General features: G+C 43.3%; 1 protein-coding gene across 1 annotated transcript; it reads right to left on the reverse strand.

Moving 5' to 3' along the window:
- Positions 1 to 10,716: 10,716 nt before the first annotated feature.
- On the reverse strand, positions 10,717 to 15,550 carry LRRC10 (leucine rich repeat containing 10). The gene has a single exon (XM_054026283.1). The coding sequence runs from the start codon at positions 15,491 to 15,493 to the stop codon at positions 14,630 to 14,632; it is 864 nt and encodes a 287-aa protein (XP_053882258.1). The 5' UTR covers positions 15,494 to 15,550; the 3' UTR covers positions 10,717 to 14,629.
- Between the last annotated feature and the right edge of the window lie 5,095 nt (positions 15,551 to 20,645).

Genomic DNA, 20,645 nt, shown 5'->3' on the forward strand with positions numbered 1-20,645 from the left:
AGTGATATTTTCGTGCCCCTTAACTCTTGCAGCCTGCACAGCATTTATTATTTCCAGCCATGGGTTTTGCTTTATAACGGATACTGGATATACACTGCATTTTTTGGCAGTTAAAGAAGACTGGGTTTAACTTGGATGTTGAAAAAAATCTATTGATGTTAAGCTTTTTTTTTTATCATTCTGTTAGTACCGAAATTTACAATATGCCATGGCAGGAAATGCAATGACAAGTAGCAGAAAGATTTCTCCTCCTATTGGGATGTTCTTGGATAAAATCCATGTTTTTATTCTGAAAGATTTTAATTTAGTAGAGTTGCTGCTTTTTTTCATAATTGTGCATAGTAATATAATTATTTAATTACATAATTATAATTAGGGATGACTGAACATTGGGGGAAGAGGTCACACAAGTCTGTAATCCTGTAAGAGATCACACAAGTCTGTAATTTATCTTTTAAATTATTTGTATGTAGCCAATCAAGTGAATGGATAAAGTTATTAAGACAGCTTCATGTGACAAAAGCAGACTGACGTTAATCGGTTGAAAGGTGGGATTGTCTAATAACTTTTTCGTATTCTTTCTCCTAAGATACATTAGCTGTTTTTGCAGTTAGTAATGCAGTTAACAGCCCCCTGAACACCACAGACATAAGAGGTATTTATTTTGAGCGGTAAAACCCTCCATACTTGGCTGTATTTTGCCATGTTCCCACACTCCCAAATTTAAATACCTCAAGTAATGTTACTCTTATCTGATCCCCTCATTGGCCTTGTCTAGACTAGGATTTAAAGACATGATGGCAGCACATTTAAAATGATTCCAGTGGAGACAAAACATGCTGCCTTTAACACATAGTAAAGAATTCAGTATGTTAGACAGTGTGTTTTCTTTACACTAGAATGTTAGAACATTATTGCCTTTAGATATGTGCTGTTGTGTACATGGAAATCCTATTCTAAATGAGGGCACTAGCACACTTGCATATTTTAACAAAATTCCTAGCACACAACATTTCTCCCACTTCTCATTCTATTTCCTTCTGTGATTGGATAATAAATGTGAAGCATGCCCCCATATAAAGCAGGGCTTGTCTAAATTTCCTTTGCTATGTCTTTTTCAATTGATAAGCAATGTTTCTGCTTGCGCACAAAGACCTTGCTTTAATTATAGGCTCACTCTCTTATATATCCTGTTTGGTAGGTGACAGTTTGATCTAGCAGAAGTAAACTACTTGCAAGGTCTGACGCTGCTTGAGTTAAAATGGTTAAGAATACATGTATGGTTAATCGTGGCTGGCACTAGTATTGGTGTATGTAACTTAGGTCATTCTGTATTTATCTAAACATTCACTACTCTATAATGTATTCAGACTAAAACTTCATCTTAGTTTAAATATTGGCACTGTTGGAAGTAGTGGTGGGAAGGGGTTCTGAGCTCTTGGCATTAGGGAGAATCTGAAGTTAACTTGAGTTGCAAATGCAATGTTGTGTATATGTAAACAGTGGTTACACAAAAGAAATCTTATTGTTCTCCTTCAAGTGATTGTGTGCATACATACTACACTGTAGATGGGTGTATTTGTGACAGTGCACTAAGTCAGAGACTTTTGCCAGCAGTACCACTAGGTGGTGCATGTGACCCTGCTCTCTACTCTCAGGCCAGGGCATAAAAGGGACATATTTGCCGCTTCTGTCAGTTCCTTCTAATTGCCTGTGGAGACAATGGGAGCTCCATGTAGCATTTGCGTCTGTTAGCCAGCATTCCATAGCTTTAGTATATATAGGTATAGTTAGTATTTAGTAGTTCAAATAGTTATTAAAGTTTAATAGTTTCCTGGAGGAATTTATTATGGAAAAAGTCCTAGGGTTTTAAACAATGTGCCACATGCTGGGCTGTTTTCTTTGTCCCAGATAGGCACAAGAAAAGTTTGATCCATCTTGGTGAGATAGGGATGCTCTATTTGTACCTCCTTCCCCACCAGGACTAAAAAACAGACCGTTATCTTAAGATTCACTTTATGAAAAAGGCAATGTGACTTGCACCTGAGTTGGGCCCCAATTGTGACACAGGGAACTCTAAATCTAGCATGCTTCGTCTTCTGTGTCAGCTTCGAAATGTTCCAAATATTCTGACTAACGAAACCTGTAAATTTTGGTTTTCTCCCAGAAAACCTTCTGGTAAGTCCTCCAGTTTGAGACCTCACACATCTAGGTGCTCACCAGTCCTTTCTGGACTACTGAGACCTGTGTTTTCACCCATTCTGGGTCCTTTTTACCCTTGGCTGATTGTGTGCTTGGCTCCACTGCCACCATCAGTGCCAATACACTTACCTGAGGTGCCTTCTTGTTGGCAAGAGAGCTTTTGTCTTTCCTTACCTGATGCTCATTTGCTGCAGCCAACTTAAGTGTTTGCTCCACTATCGACACATTAGGCACCATTGTAACATCTGACTTCAACGATACTCCCAGTGCTGTCAGTGCACCCAGCACCATAAATGTCCTCTGTGGTTATGCCGGCGCCAATCAATTCATCGACATTTGGAGTCTCGTGTGTTTGATACCCAGACCACCTAGAACCCCATTGAGAACTGTTCCTTTTCTGAAGGGACTTATGTTTCATCTTTGGACTTCTTTCAGATCACCTTACAGGTCTTCCACTACCAGTCCTAAACACCAGGACTGGTTTCCCTACAGAGAGACTCCAGCTTGGGGTCCCCTGCCCTGGATGACAGTCTGTACCATATCCTCCATGGCCTTACTGGTCTTGGGCTGTCCCAAGAGATTCTAGATCTCTGTCTCGTTCACTGTCTAGGAGGAAGTTCTCCTGCTTTCTTAGTATGAGTCTTCTCAGCATCCTGCTACCATACATCAACCTGCTGTGCTGGATCCCATGGAGAAGGGAGAATTGTTGGAGGAAACACTAGATATTCTCTCCCCCTCCATTTCTTCATCTTCATGGAACAAAGCAGTTAATCTAGAGCTGACACCCCACTCAATGATTTGAGTTTTCCAGGACCTCAGGAGGAGGAAGACTACTTCTATAGGGGTGCAGGTGGAGAATCTGCACAGCCTTCTGGGTATTGTACGGACTCTTTCTCCAGGAAGCGTTGCCCTTCCTATCAGTAAGAACTTGCTAGAGCCAGTGAAGACTCAGGCAGTCCCCTCTATACCTCTTACAGCTAAACAAGCAGGCAGACGATATCCAGTCCCTCAACAAGATTTTGGCTATTTCATTACCCTTCCTGACTCCTTAGTGGTCACAGCTACTAATAAGCAATCTCATCGATCCCAAATTAAGGCCACTCCCAAGGATAAGAAATTTGAGATTGGATTTATATAGGCATAAGGTTTGTTCTACTGCCACACTTCAAATGAGAGCCGCCAATTATCACACTTTTTTCAAAATACAGTCAGGCTCTTGTCAAAATAAATCTTAACTTTGCTGATAAGTTGCCAGAAGAATATAAAGACAGTTTCTGGCTTTTGGTTTCTGTGGGTCATCTTACAGCTTGTACATCTCTTCCGGCAGCAATAGATGCCTTTGATAGCACTTCGCTTTCTGTGGCCACTGCAGTCTCCATGCGGCGCTCTACCTGGCTGCAGTCTTCTGGCATTTCAAAATTGCTGCATGATACAATAGAAGATTTACAATTTAAGGGATCTAAATTGTTTTCTGCCAAAACACACTATGCTATATGGACACACAGACTCCTGGGCAATAATTCATTAATTAGGAGTTTATACTCCAGTTGCGGTTTGTTTACCTTAACCAAAAGAAGGCTGAGGGGGGATATGATTGCTCTCTTTAAATATATCAGAGGGGTAAATACCAGAGAAGGAGAGGAATTATTTCAGCTCAGTACTAATGTGGACATGAGAACGAATGGATATAAACTGGCCGTCAGGAAGTTTAGGCTTGAAATTAGACGAAGGTTTCTAACCATCAGAGGGGTGAAGTTTTGGAACAGCCTTTCGAGGGAAACAGTGGGGGCGAAAGACCTCTCTGGCTTTAAGATTAAGCTTGATAAGTTTATGGAGGGGATGGTTTGATGGGATAAAGTGATTTTAGTCAGTAGGTCAATAACGTGCCATCGCTGGTAATTAGCAACAATGGTCAATGATGGGATATTAAAAGTTACTACAGAGAACTTTTTCCAGAGGGTCTGGCTAGAGAATCTTGCCCGCATGCTCGGGGTTCAGCTGATCGCCATATTTGGGGTCGGGAAGGAATTTTCCTCCAAGGTAGATTGGCAGAGGCCCTGTAGGTTTTTTGCCTTCCTCTGCAGCATGGGGCAGGGGTTGCTTGCTGGAGGATTCTCAGCGATTTGAAGTCTTTAAATCATGATTTAGGGACTTCAACAGCTGAGTCAAGGGAGAGAATTCTTCCGGGAGTGGGTGGGTCAGCTTTTGTGGCCCGCATCATGCGGGAGGTCAGACTAGGTGATCATAATGGTCCCTTCTGACCTTAGAGTCTGAGTCTATGAAAAGGGAACAGTTCGATCACAAAATTACTCCAGATCTTCCTTCCATCAGAGATCTCAGTATGCTCCTAAGAAGAGCTCAGGATTGCCTTGACATCACCAGCCGTCTTTAGCTGCACCAGGTCCTTCTCACCAGAGTACTGCAATCTCGAAGCAATCATTTTGACTTTTCAATTGAGGACAGCATACTGGTGGTATCTCCTTTCAGATCAGGCCTGTCTCTTTCTGTGTTTGGGAAAACATCACATCGGACATTCAGCACAGTAAAGGAGGGATAAGTTATCTAATTCATCTCCCTCCCCTTTCCCAACCCACCTTCCTAGTCCCTTGTCAGACAGGGACCTCTCTCATGATACCATATTACTTCAAGAACTATGGTCTCCTATAGAACTGCGGGCGATAGAAGAAGTTCCTTACCAATATAGAGGAGAAGGCTTCTATTCCTGGTACTTCCTGGCCCATAGAAATCTGGTAGCCTCCGTCCCATTCTAGATCTAAGAAAGCTGAACCATTTCATCAAGAAAGTCAAGCTCAAGATGGTCACCCTCGCTTCTATTATCACTTCCTGGAAGATCGGTTGTTGCCCTCAGTTTACACGATACATACTTCCATGTGAGGATACATCCCTGCCACAGAGATTTGTAGTAGGTACCAACCATTACCAGTACACTGTGCTTCACTTTGGTCTGTCATCAGCCTGAGGGTCTTCACAAAGTGCATGGCAGTGGTAGCATGGTAGCAACCTCTGCTCCTTGGGTGGTCAAATATTTTCTTACCTGGACGATGTCATCAAGCAACCAGGTCCAAAATAGCATTCTAGTAATCAGACCAATGTTTTCCCATCTAGGCCTGAAATTAAATTTGGATAAATCACAGTTATAACCAACATAGTGCATAACTTTCATAGGAGCAAACCATGATGCCAGAACAGCCATGGCTTATCTTCCAAAGGTGAGGTGTCAACCTATAGCATTTCTTTCCAAAAGCCTCAAGTCAATCCCAATGACAACAGCGCATGCCTGCTTGCCTGCCTTCAGCTCCTGGGCCATATGACCTTGTGCACATACTACGTAACTCCAGACTTCGCCTTTGCTGTTGCAGGTCTGGCTCCGTTCAGTGTATGATCCTTCCGCACCTCTGGAAATGCAAATTTGAGTACCTGAACAAGTGCTTCCATCTCTCGATTGGTGGTTGCATCCATCCTCCTCTGTGTACAGAGGAGTTCTGTTTTTGTCCCTAGAATTATGACTCTGTAACAGATGCATCAACCAGAGATTCGGGAGCCCATCTCTGCCAACTCCTGACAAGCTCTTTGGTCACCCCAGGAAGTTTCACTGCACATAAATGCACTGGAGCTCAGAGCTCGTAGTCTGGCCTGTGAGATATTTTGCCCACTGTCGAGAACCAGATGTTCCAAGTTCTTACAGACAACATTACCATGTTTTACCTGAACAAAGAGGGAAGTGCAAGATCACCTCAACTGTGCCAGGAGTCTGTTATCCTATGTAATTTGTGCATTTGTCCCAAAGTTTTCAGAAGGTCTTTCACCTTCTAGGAGTGAGAAATATGGAAGTGGATATCCTCAGCAGGGTTTTCATAGACCAACAGGAGTGGACAATTAGGAAGGATGTTCTCCAGATTTTTCCATTGCTGGGGGTACCTAGTATTAGCCTTGTTCATGATCAACATGAACAACAAGTGCATGAGATTTTACTCCCGGGCAGGTTGCAGCCCACATTCCATCACAGGCGCCTTTCTTCTTCCATTGTCCAGTCATCTCCTGTATTCATTTCTCCAGTTCTTCTGATTGTGAGGGAGATCAAGAAGCTGAAACAAGACCAATCACGATTAATCCTTACTGCACTGGTATGGCCAAGATAGTACAAGTTCATGGACCTCCATCAGCTTTCCTTCCAGTCGCCCATAACTTTACTGCTAGTCAAAGATCTTCTGTACCAGAATCAAGGGAAGTCTCTGCATCCCAACCTGAAGGCTCTCCACTTTATGGCATAGGTGATCTCTGGTTGAATATTTGCAAAAAACCTGTGCTCTCAAGAAGTTCAGACCATGTTGTTAAGCAGCCGAAAGGAGTCCTCTAGGGTCACGTACACAGTGAAGTAGAGGAGATTTTTGATTTAGTTGCAATCCCAGCATTTCTCAACCCATCATATGGAGATTACACATGCTAGACTATATTTTACACCTGAAATTGTTAGGCATTTCAGTTAGTTCTGTGAGTTCAGCTGGTTTTTTGTTTTTTTTTTTTAACTACATCTGCCAATAGATGAATTTTCCATTTTCTCTTATCTGCTCATTTCTCTATTTTTGAAAGACCTAATCAATGTTTACCATCCTGTCTGCGCCCCTGTACCTCTATGGGATTTAAATCTAGTCCTCTCCAAATTCATAGGTGTCCCCCTCTTTGACCCTATGGCTACAACTTAATTCTTTATTGTCTAAGACGGGTGGGGGGGCAAACTACGGCCCCTGGGCCACATCCAGCCTGCAGGACCGTCCGGCTGGGCCCTTGAGCTCCTGGCCGGGGAGGCTAACCCCTGTCCCCTCTCCTCCTGTCTCCCCTCCCCCACAGCCTCAGTTCGCCGTGCCGGCAGCGCTCTGGGCGATGGGGCTGCGAGCTCTTGACAGGCAGCGCGTCGTCGGCTCTGGCCGGGTGGCACAGCTGCCAGATGTGCTGCTCTGAGCAGCATGGTAAGGGGGCGAGAGGGAGGGGGGTTGGATGGGGTGGAGGTTCTGGGGGGGCTGTCAGGGGACAGGGAACGGGGGGTTGGATAGACGTGGGAGGCCCCGGGGGCCTGTCGGGGGCGGCAGTGTGGATAGGGGTTGGGGCAGTCGGGGGACAAGGAGCAAGGGGGATTGGATGGGTGGGGGGTTCTGAGGCAGAGTCGGGGGACAGGAAGTGGGAAGGGATGGAGGGGGGCGGGGGCCAGGCTGTTTGGGGAGGCACAGCCCTCCGTACCCAGCCCTCCATAAAGTTTTGGAACCCCGATGTGGCCTCAAGCCAAAAAGTTTGCCCACCCCTGGTCTAAGACAAAGGTTTTTTTGTGACAATCACTTCTGCGAGGAGAGTTTTAGAACATAAGGCTCTAACTGACCTTCCTTTCACAGTCTTCCATAAGGATAAGGTTTCCCTTAGGCCACTTCCTAAGTTTGTCTAAGGTTAATGTCCGCTTTCTATCTAAACCAAACATTGTCTTTTGGTGTTTTTCCTCAAACCCCATCCACCTAAGGCTGAGAAAATTCTTTATACTTGGGATGTTCATAGGGCTCTGGCATTCTACTTGAACTGCACTGGAGCCTTCAGGATTTCCCTCAAGCTTTGTGTAGCCTATGCTGGGAGAACTAAGGGTCAGTCTGTGTCTTTTCAGCAAATCTCACACTAGATTTTTGACTGCATTAAGATCTGCTACAATCTTGCTAAAGGCTCTCCTACACCAAGAATAACTGCTCCATCAGGCTGTAGGCTTCATTAGCGTAGTTCTAGTGAGCAAAGTTCCAGTAGATGGTGTACTCAAGGCAGTGACAAGGCTGTCTGTGTGTACCTTTTCCCACTCATGCCATTGTGACAGACTTCCCTGGGCTACAACCTGGAACTGGGGTACCGCTGTGCCCTTTGGTGTACCAGTCTGGATCCGCTCTCACACTGTGAAGCTGTGACTAGCTGCAGACTGTTCCCAGTCTTGCACTCACACAAACATTTACACAGGCAGGAACACACCCAGCTCAGTTGCATGAATGCTTCTCCTCAGCCACTCATGCACTAACAATAGAGAGGCTTCAGCCAGCTCCCTCTCATCCCTGCTCCACAGCCTAGGACCCCAGAGCTTGCCCTAGTCAAAAGCCTGACCAGTGTAAGTATTACCCGGTCTGCCCCTCAATGCACCAGTTTTTGTTTCTGAACAGATTCCCCAAGCACTTCTAGCAAAACACTGTTTTACATTAAAATATATATATATATATATAACAAATTTATTAACTACAGATAGATTTTAAGTGATCTGTAATAGCATACACATTAAAGTTGGTTACCTTGGAAATAAACAAAATGGCAATCTAAATTCTGTAAACTAGACAGGATTTGAATCAAGCAGTGTCTCACCCTGTTGGTACAAACAGTCCACCGAGCTTCCATACACAGGCAGGGTTTTCTACTTTCCCCGCCTGGGACCCTCTTTCCCAGTTCAGTCTTTGTTCCTATGGTGTTTCCAGGTGTTGAGATGTAAGGGGAGTGAGGCCAATTGGTGATGGCACTTCCCCCTTTTATGGCTTCTTCCAGGTGGAGGGAACTTCATTGTCTCAAGCAAAGTCCTCAGCACCATTAGTGGAAAAACACAGGCACAAGATGGAGTCCAGTATCCCATGAGCTAAGTCACCTGCCCTTGCATGCTTTGGTGAGTCATAGCAGCTATTATACATTGGCTGAAGCGCCAACAGGAAAGCTCATCAGGTGAGGCTAAGCTTTTCCCATGGCCCATTGTTTTTGCTCAAGGGCCATTACCTTGAATAGACCCTGGCTAGATTGGATGTGAACTAACTTGTGGGAGTTACCCAGGAGCAAGCACATTTGAAATACAGATGCATAGTCAATTTTCGTAACTCCAGATACAAAAATGAGACATTCATACAAATAGGATAATTCATATTCAGCAAACTAACTTTTCCATTGACACCTCACATGACATATTTTGTACAAGATGCATCATAATTATAATCATATCACTATGGTGAATATAAATTGGTTTGTCATGGAAAAACACAGAATTTGCATTTTTATAGAGAATCTTGTTTTACATTTTGTGGAAAAAGTAAAAACATATACAGTAGAACCCCGTTTATCCAAGCCTCCATTATTTGGCTCTCTGTATTAACTGGGGCTGATAGTGGGAAGGAACCCCACCTCTCACAGTTGAAACTCTCCAGATTATCCAAATTTTTGATTATCCAATCTGGCCTTGGTCCCAGTTAGATCGGATATATGGGGTTCCGCTGTATCAATAAAACATTTTGCTCAACTGAATGTATATATTGTGGCTAGGGAAACTGAAGTTCAACATTTCCTTTTAATTGCGGAAAAACGTGGCTTTTTATGGGGGAAACTAGGATCCCTGCTCGTGACACACCAATTTTGGTAAATTGGTGTTAGTCTCTGTTCAGATAATCCAAAGTCCCTCCACCTGTAAGGGAACTGCTGATGAGTCACCTACAGTGGAATGGACAATCACTTGAAGGAGAGAAAATGGTTACCTGAACAGTAACTCTTGTTCTTCAAGATATGCTGTGCAGATATGTTCCATGACTCTCCCACCTTCCCGGTACTTCAGACATTACGTATAGTGGTGCGAAGGAATAGAGAGGGAGGCAGTGGCCCCTTTTATGCCCTCACCTGACAGCATGAGGAGAGCAGGGGCACATGCACCACCTAGTACTGCTTGCAAAAGTCTTCAGCTTGAATGCATTGGGCACACAGATACACTTACCTACAGTGGAAGGTATTTGTGCACAACACATCTTGAAGAACAACAGTTTCTGTACAGGTAAGTACCCATTTTTTCTTTTGTCTTTGTCATAGGCAGAACTAAATATTTAAGAGAATGATTTGTTAGGACAGGAAGTAGACTCAATTATTTATGGGCACTTTTAGTAGCACTAAAGTCTCCCTGAATTGGCACCATTGATCCAGTCTCAAGACTGTGGACCAGGTTCTAGATGCAGGAAGGGCAATACTGTAGCGGTTGCTCTCAGTTGTGTCGTCAAGGTTTTCTTCACAAACGTGTCTCCTAGACAAATGGAAAATTGAAAGTGTGTTTTGTACAGCAAGGGGCCAAAGGAAATTGTGCAATACAGGGGCCTCATTGGTTGATAACTTGGTTAGTAGTTCTGAACTCAGGTACTAGATTACAGTAACTAGAACAGTGACCTTTAAAAAGGAGCTGCTGCTGCCTAAGTGCTGAAGGGAACCTTCCTGTTGGCCCGGGGAGGAGGGGGGGATGATTTGCTCAGAAGCTGTTGTAATCTGGGAACAAGAGGAATTAGCATCACATATAAGTGGAACTATTTGTTATTTTTAGGCCTCCTGTCAGGGATATCTTGGTACATCCCATGGGCCCTCTTCACCTTCCTAGAAGCAATGTCAGAGACCCTCCCTCCCATTGCCATTCTTGTTGAACACTTTCCTAGAAGTGGTTTTATTTTTTCCGTTTCAGTTGCTAGTTCCTAGTTTTCGTTTCAGTTGCTAGTTCCTAGTTTTGTGATTTTCCTTGTTCTTATGAAGGTTATTCATGAACAAAACTCTGAGGTGGTGCTCTTCATCACATGGTTACATTTGGCCTGAAAAAGTTATTCTTGCCAACTACAAGACAGAAATGTTGATGTTATCTAGAAAAGGACATGTTGGAACCATTTCAAAATAATCTTGCCCAGAGACTTGTGTGTTGTCTTATCAATTTCAGGGACAGGTGTTTAAGATTTACATATCTTCTGATATGTATATATTGCTCTGGAGTTCTAACACAGCATCCTCTGGAAAGATGTGATAGAGCAATAGGAAAAATCTTAGAATTGTTTAAATAGACTGAACTATGTTACTTACTATCTGTTACAGATACATTGTTTTCAAATATTGTAAGTATACTCTATGTGATGACATTCATGTGGTAGTTGCATTTATCATGCACTTTTGACTGTTGCATTTGTGCTCTGCCCCTTACTCCAGCTCCACTGGCAGCTGTCTGATGTTTCAAACACTGCAGATCTTCTAACCGCTTACTAAATAAATATTTATTCCCCCATAGGTGATATTTTCCTGCACAGTTACAGGGAGAACACTAAGTCTTGGAGTAGTGACACAGGGTTAAGATCTGGTAGTGCATTATCCATTACAGCTAGAAAGAAAAATAATGCTTGTGACATTAGCTTATGCCCAAATAAATTTGTTACTCTCTAAGGTGCCACAAGGACTCCTCGGTTTTTTTGCTGATACAGACTAACACGGCTACCACTGAAACCGTAAAAACTCATATATTTCTGTAATAGTTGACTTGCTTTATCTGGAATGTCTGCTCAATTCTCACCTCTGTTTTAAGCGTGTAGCCATGAGATCAAAATTTAAGATTGGTACCGAAAGGTGGTCCTCATTTTCACTGCCGAGCTTCAGGCTACCAAAACTAAAAGTAGCTTCCCAGCCAGCTGGCTTAAGATGGAGCATCAGATCCTCAAACTTGTCTCTCTCAGATATATCTGGAAACTAACAATGATGGAATCTCTATTTTATTCAAATTAGGGCTGCTTTCTTTTTTAGATCTGAATTGAGCCAAGAGGCTACTACTCTCTTCAAATCTCTCAGACCCACCTCTGTTGTAGCCTATACGATTTCAGCCTACACAGCTTGGGGCTTCTAGCTGCTACTATAATATAAATAAATACAAACTATATAGATTTCCCACTGTTTAGAAATCTGCATCGATTTGGTTTATTCTACTCTGAGAAAAATAAAGAGAAACTAAATGCTCAAGTGCAAGGCTGTGTGTGCATTTTTTTTAAATATGTATACTGAATATTAACTTGGTAGAGTTGCCATTGTTACTACCTACAACCAGCTTTGCACTTTCTTACTTGTAAGGACTATTAAAGGGGAAAAATGGCTCGCCATTTAGTATAGAACTCCCTTATGTAATTATTGAAGCTGCAAAGCTTGGCTTGAGTCCAGTCTTCTGCGGTGTTCACTTTGTGTGAATTTATCAGCATATCAAAAGATGATAGTAAAATAAGTGACTGACTATTGGGTTGTGGCTCTAATAACTTTACATGACTATCTGAAGTCCTATTTGCTGATGTCTGTATGAAACCCGCCAATCTATTTACAATACAGCATTTCAAAAGGTTAAATCGGTCAAAATACAGACATGACTTTCACCAGCAGTGACGGGTGAGTGTTCGCAGTAACAATCAATGTCACCAACTCCCCACTGCAGCTATTTGTACATGCAGTGATTGTGGTAATTTAGGAGGGGGGTCATAAACATAGTTAAGGGTCTAACGCCATAAATAGCTCTTGTGAATGTGAATGTCCAACTCTATCAATTGCAGCCCCAAACATCAAACCAGGACGGTGAGGCACAGTCGCAATCTTGTATTGTTCAAAAATTGCAAGGGGAGTGGCAAGAGGAGGCAGAAATGTAGCCTTATGATAGGGCTGCTTTAAATCCTTCTGGTTTTATTTATTTATTTTAATTATGGGGTATGGCTTAGGAAACATACTTTCAAATCACAAATAATTTTCAGTCACCCTCAAGGGCCACAGGTTCGACACCACTGATCTAAACTATGTCAGAACTATGTCGATGATGCCCAAAGCTGAATAAAATATTTCAGCAGCTCTTCCTAGGGCAACCAGTGAAAGGGCTGTTATAGAACGCTGTAGTAGACAATCAGTACAGCCTGGGCTTATTTTAATGTTACATGGATATACAAAACAAAAAAGTTGCTGTTTCTTGCCCAGTAATAAGATTTCATATGTGTAGCAAAGGAAAGATGCCCCAATTAGACCAAACAGAAAAGAGTCACATTAATTCTAATGGAAACAAGAAGCAGGCATGCGTCTTCATATATAAAATCCAAATGTTATTCCCTTTATTTCACTAAAGAAATGATTGTTAGTTTGGCAGAACAAGATTTGGCAAAGGCTTTGAGAAAAGTAATCCAGTTAATTCCAGAGCAATACAGTTTCCCTCTGCTATAGGCACTTGAGTACAACTCCAATTCATTTAGTGTAATAAATAGGAAGCACACTAGGTGGGTACTAGCCAGATCCAAATCCAGATTCAACTTTAATTAGACAGCAAGTACTAACTGATTTTCTACTTTCCAAATATTCTTTTAAGAATGTAAATGACATTAAACAGTCACTAAATCAAACCTTTTATGGAAAATTAACTGTCATTTGTGTGTATTGTGCTGTTAAGATGACAGAAACAGGTAGCTGTTTGGGTCCAGTGAAACCCCATTAACATGTCAAGTTTGGTGCGGAGTATAAAAAAATACTATAAATCAAAAGAACAGTCTCTGCAAGTATAACTTAGTAGACAAAACTTCAACCCATTTTGAGTCAGTTATCGTTACCCAGGGCACATTAGTGCAAAACATGCCTTTTAAATTAAAGGGGCAATTTAGTCAATTTCCAAGTGTGGTGGCAGAAGTACAGGCCTCAGTTGTGCAAACATTAGCAGGGGAGTAGTCCCATTGAAGGCTGGGGCTAGCTCTAGTTAAGCATAGGCGTGTTTGCAGGTTTGGGGCCATATTTTGATATTACACCTGTAAGTCGCCCTGCCAATTTTTGTAGTTTTACAATCAGATCTTCCTTTAAAAAGACAAAACAAAACAACTCCTTTTGCAGGTGTGAAAACCCACCCCACTGAATGAAGAAATGATTCTGCATAAAGTGCTGGCAAAGGCACATAAAACATAAAAACTTCATTCTCTCTCAGGCTTAGTCTAGTCATTTTAGGTGTTAGTTGAGGACAGTCAAATGATCTTTGCTACACCCTCTTTCCAGGCAGAAGAGGGGGTCTTGACAAGCTGCTGAGATCCCTTTCATCATTTGCATGAGAAACATGTCTTTTGATACAGGCTACGTCACGGGTACGGCAGCTAGTGCTCACTTACGAGTGCTCCAGCGTGATCAATGGATGGAAAAACCTCACTCAGTCATGCTTCCTTAGGTGGCATTTGGAATAAAAGGGATTTTGCTAGATGAAAATCCGTTCCGTCACTTCAAAGGGTCGGCTTTATACAGTGTTTTTCACCTGCTCATACTACAAAGGAAGTGCTGGCTTTTAGCCCTAAGGAGGCTTTTGGGACAAGAGGGAGAAATTTGCTGGCACGTCTATTTAAATAGCTACACCTACTAACAGATCATACAGGCCTCTAAAATACTGTTGTGAAGAACAGTCTAGGCACTATCGTGTGCATTTAACAGCTGAGGTACCAGGAGGTGAAGAAATGCTCTATTTAAAAGGCATTTTTGCTGTAACCAGCTGGAGGTGCGCAAATCCCACGCAGCCAGAGGAGAAGGGCGCAGGTGACGATTTGCCAGCTGCCCACAGCAGCACCAGCAAGAGCCTCCTGGCTGATCCTTAGCAGGGCTGGGGCTGCTTGTCAGGGGGAAGTGGCGGTTCCTTGCTGTCGGTCTCCTCCTCCCTGCCCAGCTCGGAGCGCTTCCTGGGCTCGGGGGTCTCCTCTGCCCACCTCCCCACTCTGCGCACCCCCTTGGCCACCTTGGGCGCATTCCTGCAGGGGTTGTGGTCGTAGATCACCAGCTTGAGGCCGGGGAGGTGAGCCAGGCTGGGGAAGGACCTGATGGCGTTGCGATCCACGTCAATCACCTCCAGGAATGGCATGTGCAGCAGCACCGGCGGGAAGTCAGCCAGCAGGTTGCCGGAGAGCCAGATGGTGCGCAGCTCCTGCAGGCACCGCAGCCCGGCGGGCAGCGTGTGCAGCGCGTTGGAGCCGGCGTGCAGGGTCTTGAGGAGGCTCAGCTCGCACACCACCTCGGGCAGGTGGCTCAGGCAGTTGGACTCAACCCACAAGGTTTTGAGATTCTGCAGGAGACTGAGCTCCTGGGGCAGGTCGCAGAGCTTGTTGTTGCCCAGGTAGAGGATGCACAGCTGCTTCAGGGTGCACACCACCAGGGGCAGCGCTTTGAAGTTGTTGAAATCTAACGCCAAGATCTGGAGGTTCTGCAGCTGTTCTAGCTCTGGGGGCAGCTGGTGCAGGTTATTGTCACTCAGGTACAGCTTGACGAGCTCCCTGAAAGAACAAACATGCAAGGGAAATCTCCTCAGCTGCCTGCTGCTCAGATCCACCATTCTATCAATTGGCATCTCTTCAAGGTCTCCCAGGAGGTATTTCTGGCAGTCATCAGAAGGGATGAAGGCAATGATTGCTCTCAGTGTGTTGCCCATACTGAAACTGTCTGCATTTAAAATCACTGCTACCATGTGGAACCCGGAGCATCAGGAACTCTCCCTCGTTTCTACTTTGTGCACTGTCCTGCTGGTATTTCCTTCTTCCCATTATAATGCACAGTTTACATGGCAACAGTCATTAATCTCAAGAGCTCTGAAATGTTGCTGATAACGGAATGAGTGCTTGGTGATGGGAAGTGCAGACAGCCTGACTTTCGGAGAATGGGTCTCTCTCTCACACACCAAAAAGAGGCCATCTTCCCTGTGAAGACTGTAAAAGTTCTAAAATTGCACTACACTTGACCAAAAATAGTTACTCAAATGCTCCCTGCCTCCCTGTAGATACAGCCACACTGTCTGCGCGGCTGGTACCAGCTCTGGGGATTGGCTAAGGAAAGTAAACATCGCTGAAGAGTGAATTTTTAAACTTAATTTAAACTAAACATTTAATCTTGTAGCAGCCTGAGTGGGAATGTCAGATGTAATCTGATTCCTGTTTAGAATACCTGTCAAGCCTCAACTAACTTTCCAGACCAGTGACACTTTTATGGAGTTACTTTGTGAAGTGCCAAGTACACATTTTAACAGTGTGACCTGCCCCCCAATACTTATCTCATACATTTAACACAAATACTTGGCAAAGTGCTCTTTAGCGCCTTAGTATTTACTTTCTTAATTTAACTACGTTTACTAGAGCTGCTGGGACTTTTAGCTGTGCGCAGCCTTTTCGCTAAATGGCATTTTGTTTATACTGTCTGAATCCCATATACAACACATTCACCGTCACAACATGCCAAGGTTAACCTCCTCCATTCTTCTAACCTCCTGCCACTGACTCCCAGTGTCTAGCTGCCCTTTTGTCTGGCAAACGACTTTATAATTAAATCAATGGCAAAGTTTTCTCTTATTTAAATGTAGCCAGTTATGGATTGATTTATATGCAGTAAAACCTGCCTTAGAGACCACCTCTGAAGAAAGATCACCTGTCATGAGCGATTGCTTGCAGAGGCCCCAGAACCACCATCTCTGCCATGCAAGCCTTTGAAGAGAGATCTCATTTTACAAGCGACCACTTTTGCTAACTCTGATGAGTGATCACTCTTGGCAGGTTTTACTGTAGTATGTTCACTGTTATTGCTAATTTAGATGCTGTTCCCAACAACACTCATGATATTCAATCTGCAAACTTTGGTGCATAGCGTCCATCCATTTGTAGAGGGCTTCCAGTCTTTAGAGGGCAACTCTATAGATGCTTTGACCTCTTGGGTGATTCTTTCTACAGCACTTTTGCAAATCTTCACATCAGAGGTTCGGAAGAACTTTGATTTTTGAAAGAGCATTTCCAACAGATAGAGTTGGATGTTTGGTTTGATTTCAGTACACACATCAAATGGCAGAGTTTGACTCTTTATCTGCATCAGCTGTGGTTGAGGAAGGCTATTTTCTTTAAATTGTGTACAACTTCTTTCCAGTAGCATCTTCACTGTGTTAGGTGCTGTACACACACAGAAGAAGTCATGATCGCTGCCTTGATCAGTTATTATAGTTACCATTATAGTTACTTGTACATGTGTCATAGTAGAAGTTGGTCTGTAGCAGGGATTTGAATGAGGAGAGGGCAGTGATGGGGGGGACCAGGGCAGTGATGTGGGGGACCAGGTCTTGAGAGACAGATAAGTGGCATGCTGAGGCTGGCTTTACTGGCAGAGCAGAGTGGATGCTGGAGGATCAGGGTGACCTGAAATGAGATTCAGGCTGATAAGCGGGAATGGGCAGACATATCAGGATCTTGAAGGCAAGGCTAGCTATTGCAAGTGTCTGTGGGCTTGCAATGAAAACATTGTCGTGAATTAGTACACCGGAGAGTGGCAAAACAAGTGATGTACCATACAGATGGCAGTATCACAGTAACAGTGGAGTTTCCACTGAGAAACCTTCACATGGTTGCTGCATTTTTTTATAATGCAATACTGTGCAGTATTTCAGCAAAACTGTGTAAATAGCATGCCAGCACTGCACTTTCATAATTTTTGCCTTTCTAAGTAATTATCATGGAAAATTTAGATACTTGGATTTTATGAAATCCCTTTAATCTGAAATACTTTGATGTACCCCAGCCTAGCATGTGTGTATTAATCTGTTTTATGAACCCCGCCAAGTTTTATGAAACCTTTGAGGCTTTAAAAAAAACCCAAAATGTACCTGATCGTGTCTATCAAAACACACAGAGAATAGACTACATATTGTTATGGTTGGCATACATCACTTTTTATTGGTGTGAGTTAGCGATAGCTGAATGATAGAGAACACATCCATGGTATAAGTATTTCCATAGTAATATAAGGGAGTCAGAGACTGGTGACCAATGTGGTACAAAAACCTTGGTAATAACTTTTTAGTTATTAATATAGTTTGTTTGAAGTGTAATTGTTCTTTTATCAGTATAGTACGGAGAAAAGAAAAAAATATATCTATACTTTTTTGTCTTATCAGGTTGGCATTTGTATATGAGAGTACATGTTTATATATTTCTAGAGCAGGGGTGGGCAAACTATGGGCAGGGGGGGTTGGATAGAGGGCATGAGAGTTCGGGATGGTGGTCAGGGGGCAGGGGTGTGGATAGAGGTCAGGGCAGTGGGGGAGGAATAGGGGGTTGAATGAGGGCAGGGGTTCTGGGGGCAGTCAGGGGACAGGGAGAAGGGGTGGTTGCATGGGGGCAGGCATCCCGGGGGGGCCTTCAGGAATGAGAGGAGGGGTTGGATGGGGTGGCAGGAGTCTGGGGGCAGTCAGGGGACAGGGAGCGGGGAGTGTGGCTGGGGCAGGGGTCCTGTGGGGGGCTGCCAAGGAATGGGGGGGTTGGATGGGGCAGGAGTCATGGGGGGGGGGCAGATAGGAGGCGGGGGCCAGGCCACGACCCCCTCCCCTAACCGGTCCCCCATACAATTTCCGAAACCCGATGCGGCCCTCAGGCCAAAAAGTTTGACTGCCCCTGTTCTAGAGCATATTTCAGGGAGATTTTTTCTTCTTTTAGTTTTTAACTAAATATATGTTAGGAAAACTCTGGGTTATAGTTTAATCATTGTTATAGCTTATCAAAAAAAGTCAGAATGACCTTTCATTGCTGCATTTTGTGCTTTTGTTGGCAAAGTTAAAGTCTGTTTGGAACACGCTAGTGAAATCAGAGTATTTGGGAAAAAAAGCAACTCAATAGAAGAATGGGCTTTTTAGGGAACATTAGAAGTATAATAAAAAGCCCTGATTCATTTAAGCAGTAATGATAATGAGGAAGGGCATTTCTTGGCAGCTAATGATTGAGTGGAGAAGGTGAGGGTGGAAGGCAAGTTAACAAATACTCAACCAGGAAATGCCCAACATAGTTATGCCTAATGTAAGATATTGAAGTCACTTTTCATACCTTGACAGTTAGTCTTATGGGCCCTGATATTTCAGTGGGGCTCCACCATATTACAGGGGTCCACCCACACGGACCTCATTACAGGACTGAGCTCATTGTCAGTTATGGTTCTGTTGAGTTCTTTGTTTTTGTATAATCAGGTGTGTCTGTCCTACAAAAATAAAAATATTAAGAAAAAAAGTTAACCGTATTGTATGTTATCATGCATCTGGTGTTCTTCTGCTCTTAGCAGTTAGTGCCTACAACTGGTTCGATTGAATTTGGTGGGAAAACTCCCTTTCACAAATAAGAAATCAGAACTTCATAATTCTTCATTATTTCCCTAGGTTTATTAAAAAAGCAATAAGATCAAATGAGAAAATATTTCTATTACTGCACTCTACAGAAGGTGGTGTTGGCATCTGACTTCAGTTATTTGAGAAGAGCAAAGGAACTATCCGGAAGAGGTTAATTCTTAATGTGCAATGAGAAATACAGATCCGTGAGATTATGGTTATTATTGGATTTAGCTGTCTGAGAAATCACTTCTTTCTCTGTGACTGACCTCCCACAATAACTACCTCCCACTAGAATGTGAGAATGTCCACAACTGGTGCTTGTGGGCACAGGAGACAGAACTTCACAGGAGCTGGACCAAGACTATAGCATGCATCACACATGAGATAAAAATCACCATAGACCCCGCCGAGTTCAAAAATAAAAAACAAACTCATCTCTTCAACTTAGCTTTACCCGGAGAAAGTCTATACACCTACAACTAAACTAATCAAGCTATTTTTTCCTATGGAATGGGGTGGAAGAGAGAGAGACTATTTTTTATTCTAATTTGACATACATGGCAGGTACCATGGTGACCAGGGCCAAACCTAGATAGACAGGCAGATAGATACATGGCATTTTAAGAGCCTAATCCAACACCCCCTGAAATCAGTGGAAGGATTCCCATTGAATACAATGGACATTGGATCAGGCCTAAATGTAGTATGGATGATACTCATGGAATTGCTCTTTGAACTCACGGGGGAGTGATCTCTTTACCATCTGTCTCTTAAAGTTACATCCTTAGGTCTGGTCTATACACAGTTTTTGTACTGATTTAACTGTATTTGTTAACAAGTACAGGTCTGTCGCATCTTACGCGCATTTAACATGTGCGATTTCAATTTTACACGGTCGGCAAAAACAAAAACAAAAAAGAGAAAAACAACAATTTTAAAACAACGATTTCACCCGCCATTGAACTCAATGGGGTTTTGGCTATCTGTGGTTTTCGCTTCACGCGCTAACCACGGAACGGAACTCCTGCCTAAGATGAGACAGACCTGTATAGTTACATTGGTGCAAACCTCTAGTGTGGATGCAGGTACACCTCTACCCCGATATAACGCGACCTGATATAACACGAATTCAGATATCACGTGGTAAAGCAGCGCTCCGGGGGGGCAGGGCTGCGCACTCCGGCGGATCAAAGCAAGTTCGCTATAACGTGGTTTCACCTATAACGCGGTAAGATTTTTTGGCTCCCGAGGATAGCGTTATATCGGGGTAGAGGTGTATATTGAGATAAACACCTTGATGTTGTCAGAGTTTATTCTAGTCACTTTACTTAAATGTAAAGGGTATAACTGCATCCATGCTAGAGGCTGCACCAGTGTAACTATATCTATTTCTAAACCAACATAGTTAGATCAGTACAAAACCTGTTTGTAGATATGTCCTTAGTGGCCATTACATCAGCTGTGGCAAGTGGGAGCCAAACACTTATGGCTG

Source organism: Malaclemys terrapin, chromosome 1 (assembly GCF_027887155.1).
Source record: "Malaclemys terrapin pileata isolate rMalTer1 chromosome 1, rMalTer1.hap1, whole genome shotgun sequence".
NCBI lineage: Eukaryota > Metazoa > Chordata > Testudines > Emydidae > Malaclemys > Malaclemys terrapin.

Excerpts from the sequence above, each read along its gene's own strand:
- LRRC10 (XM_054026283.1), bottom strand. The coding sequence starts at position 15,493 with ATGGTAGCAGTGATTTTAAATGCAGACAGTTTCAGTATGGGCAACACA.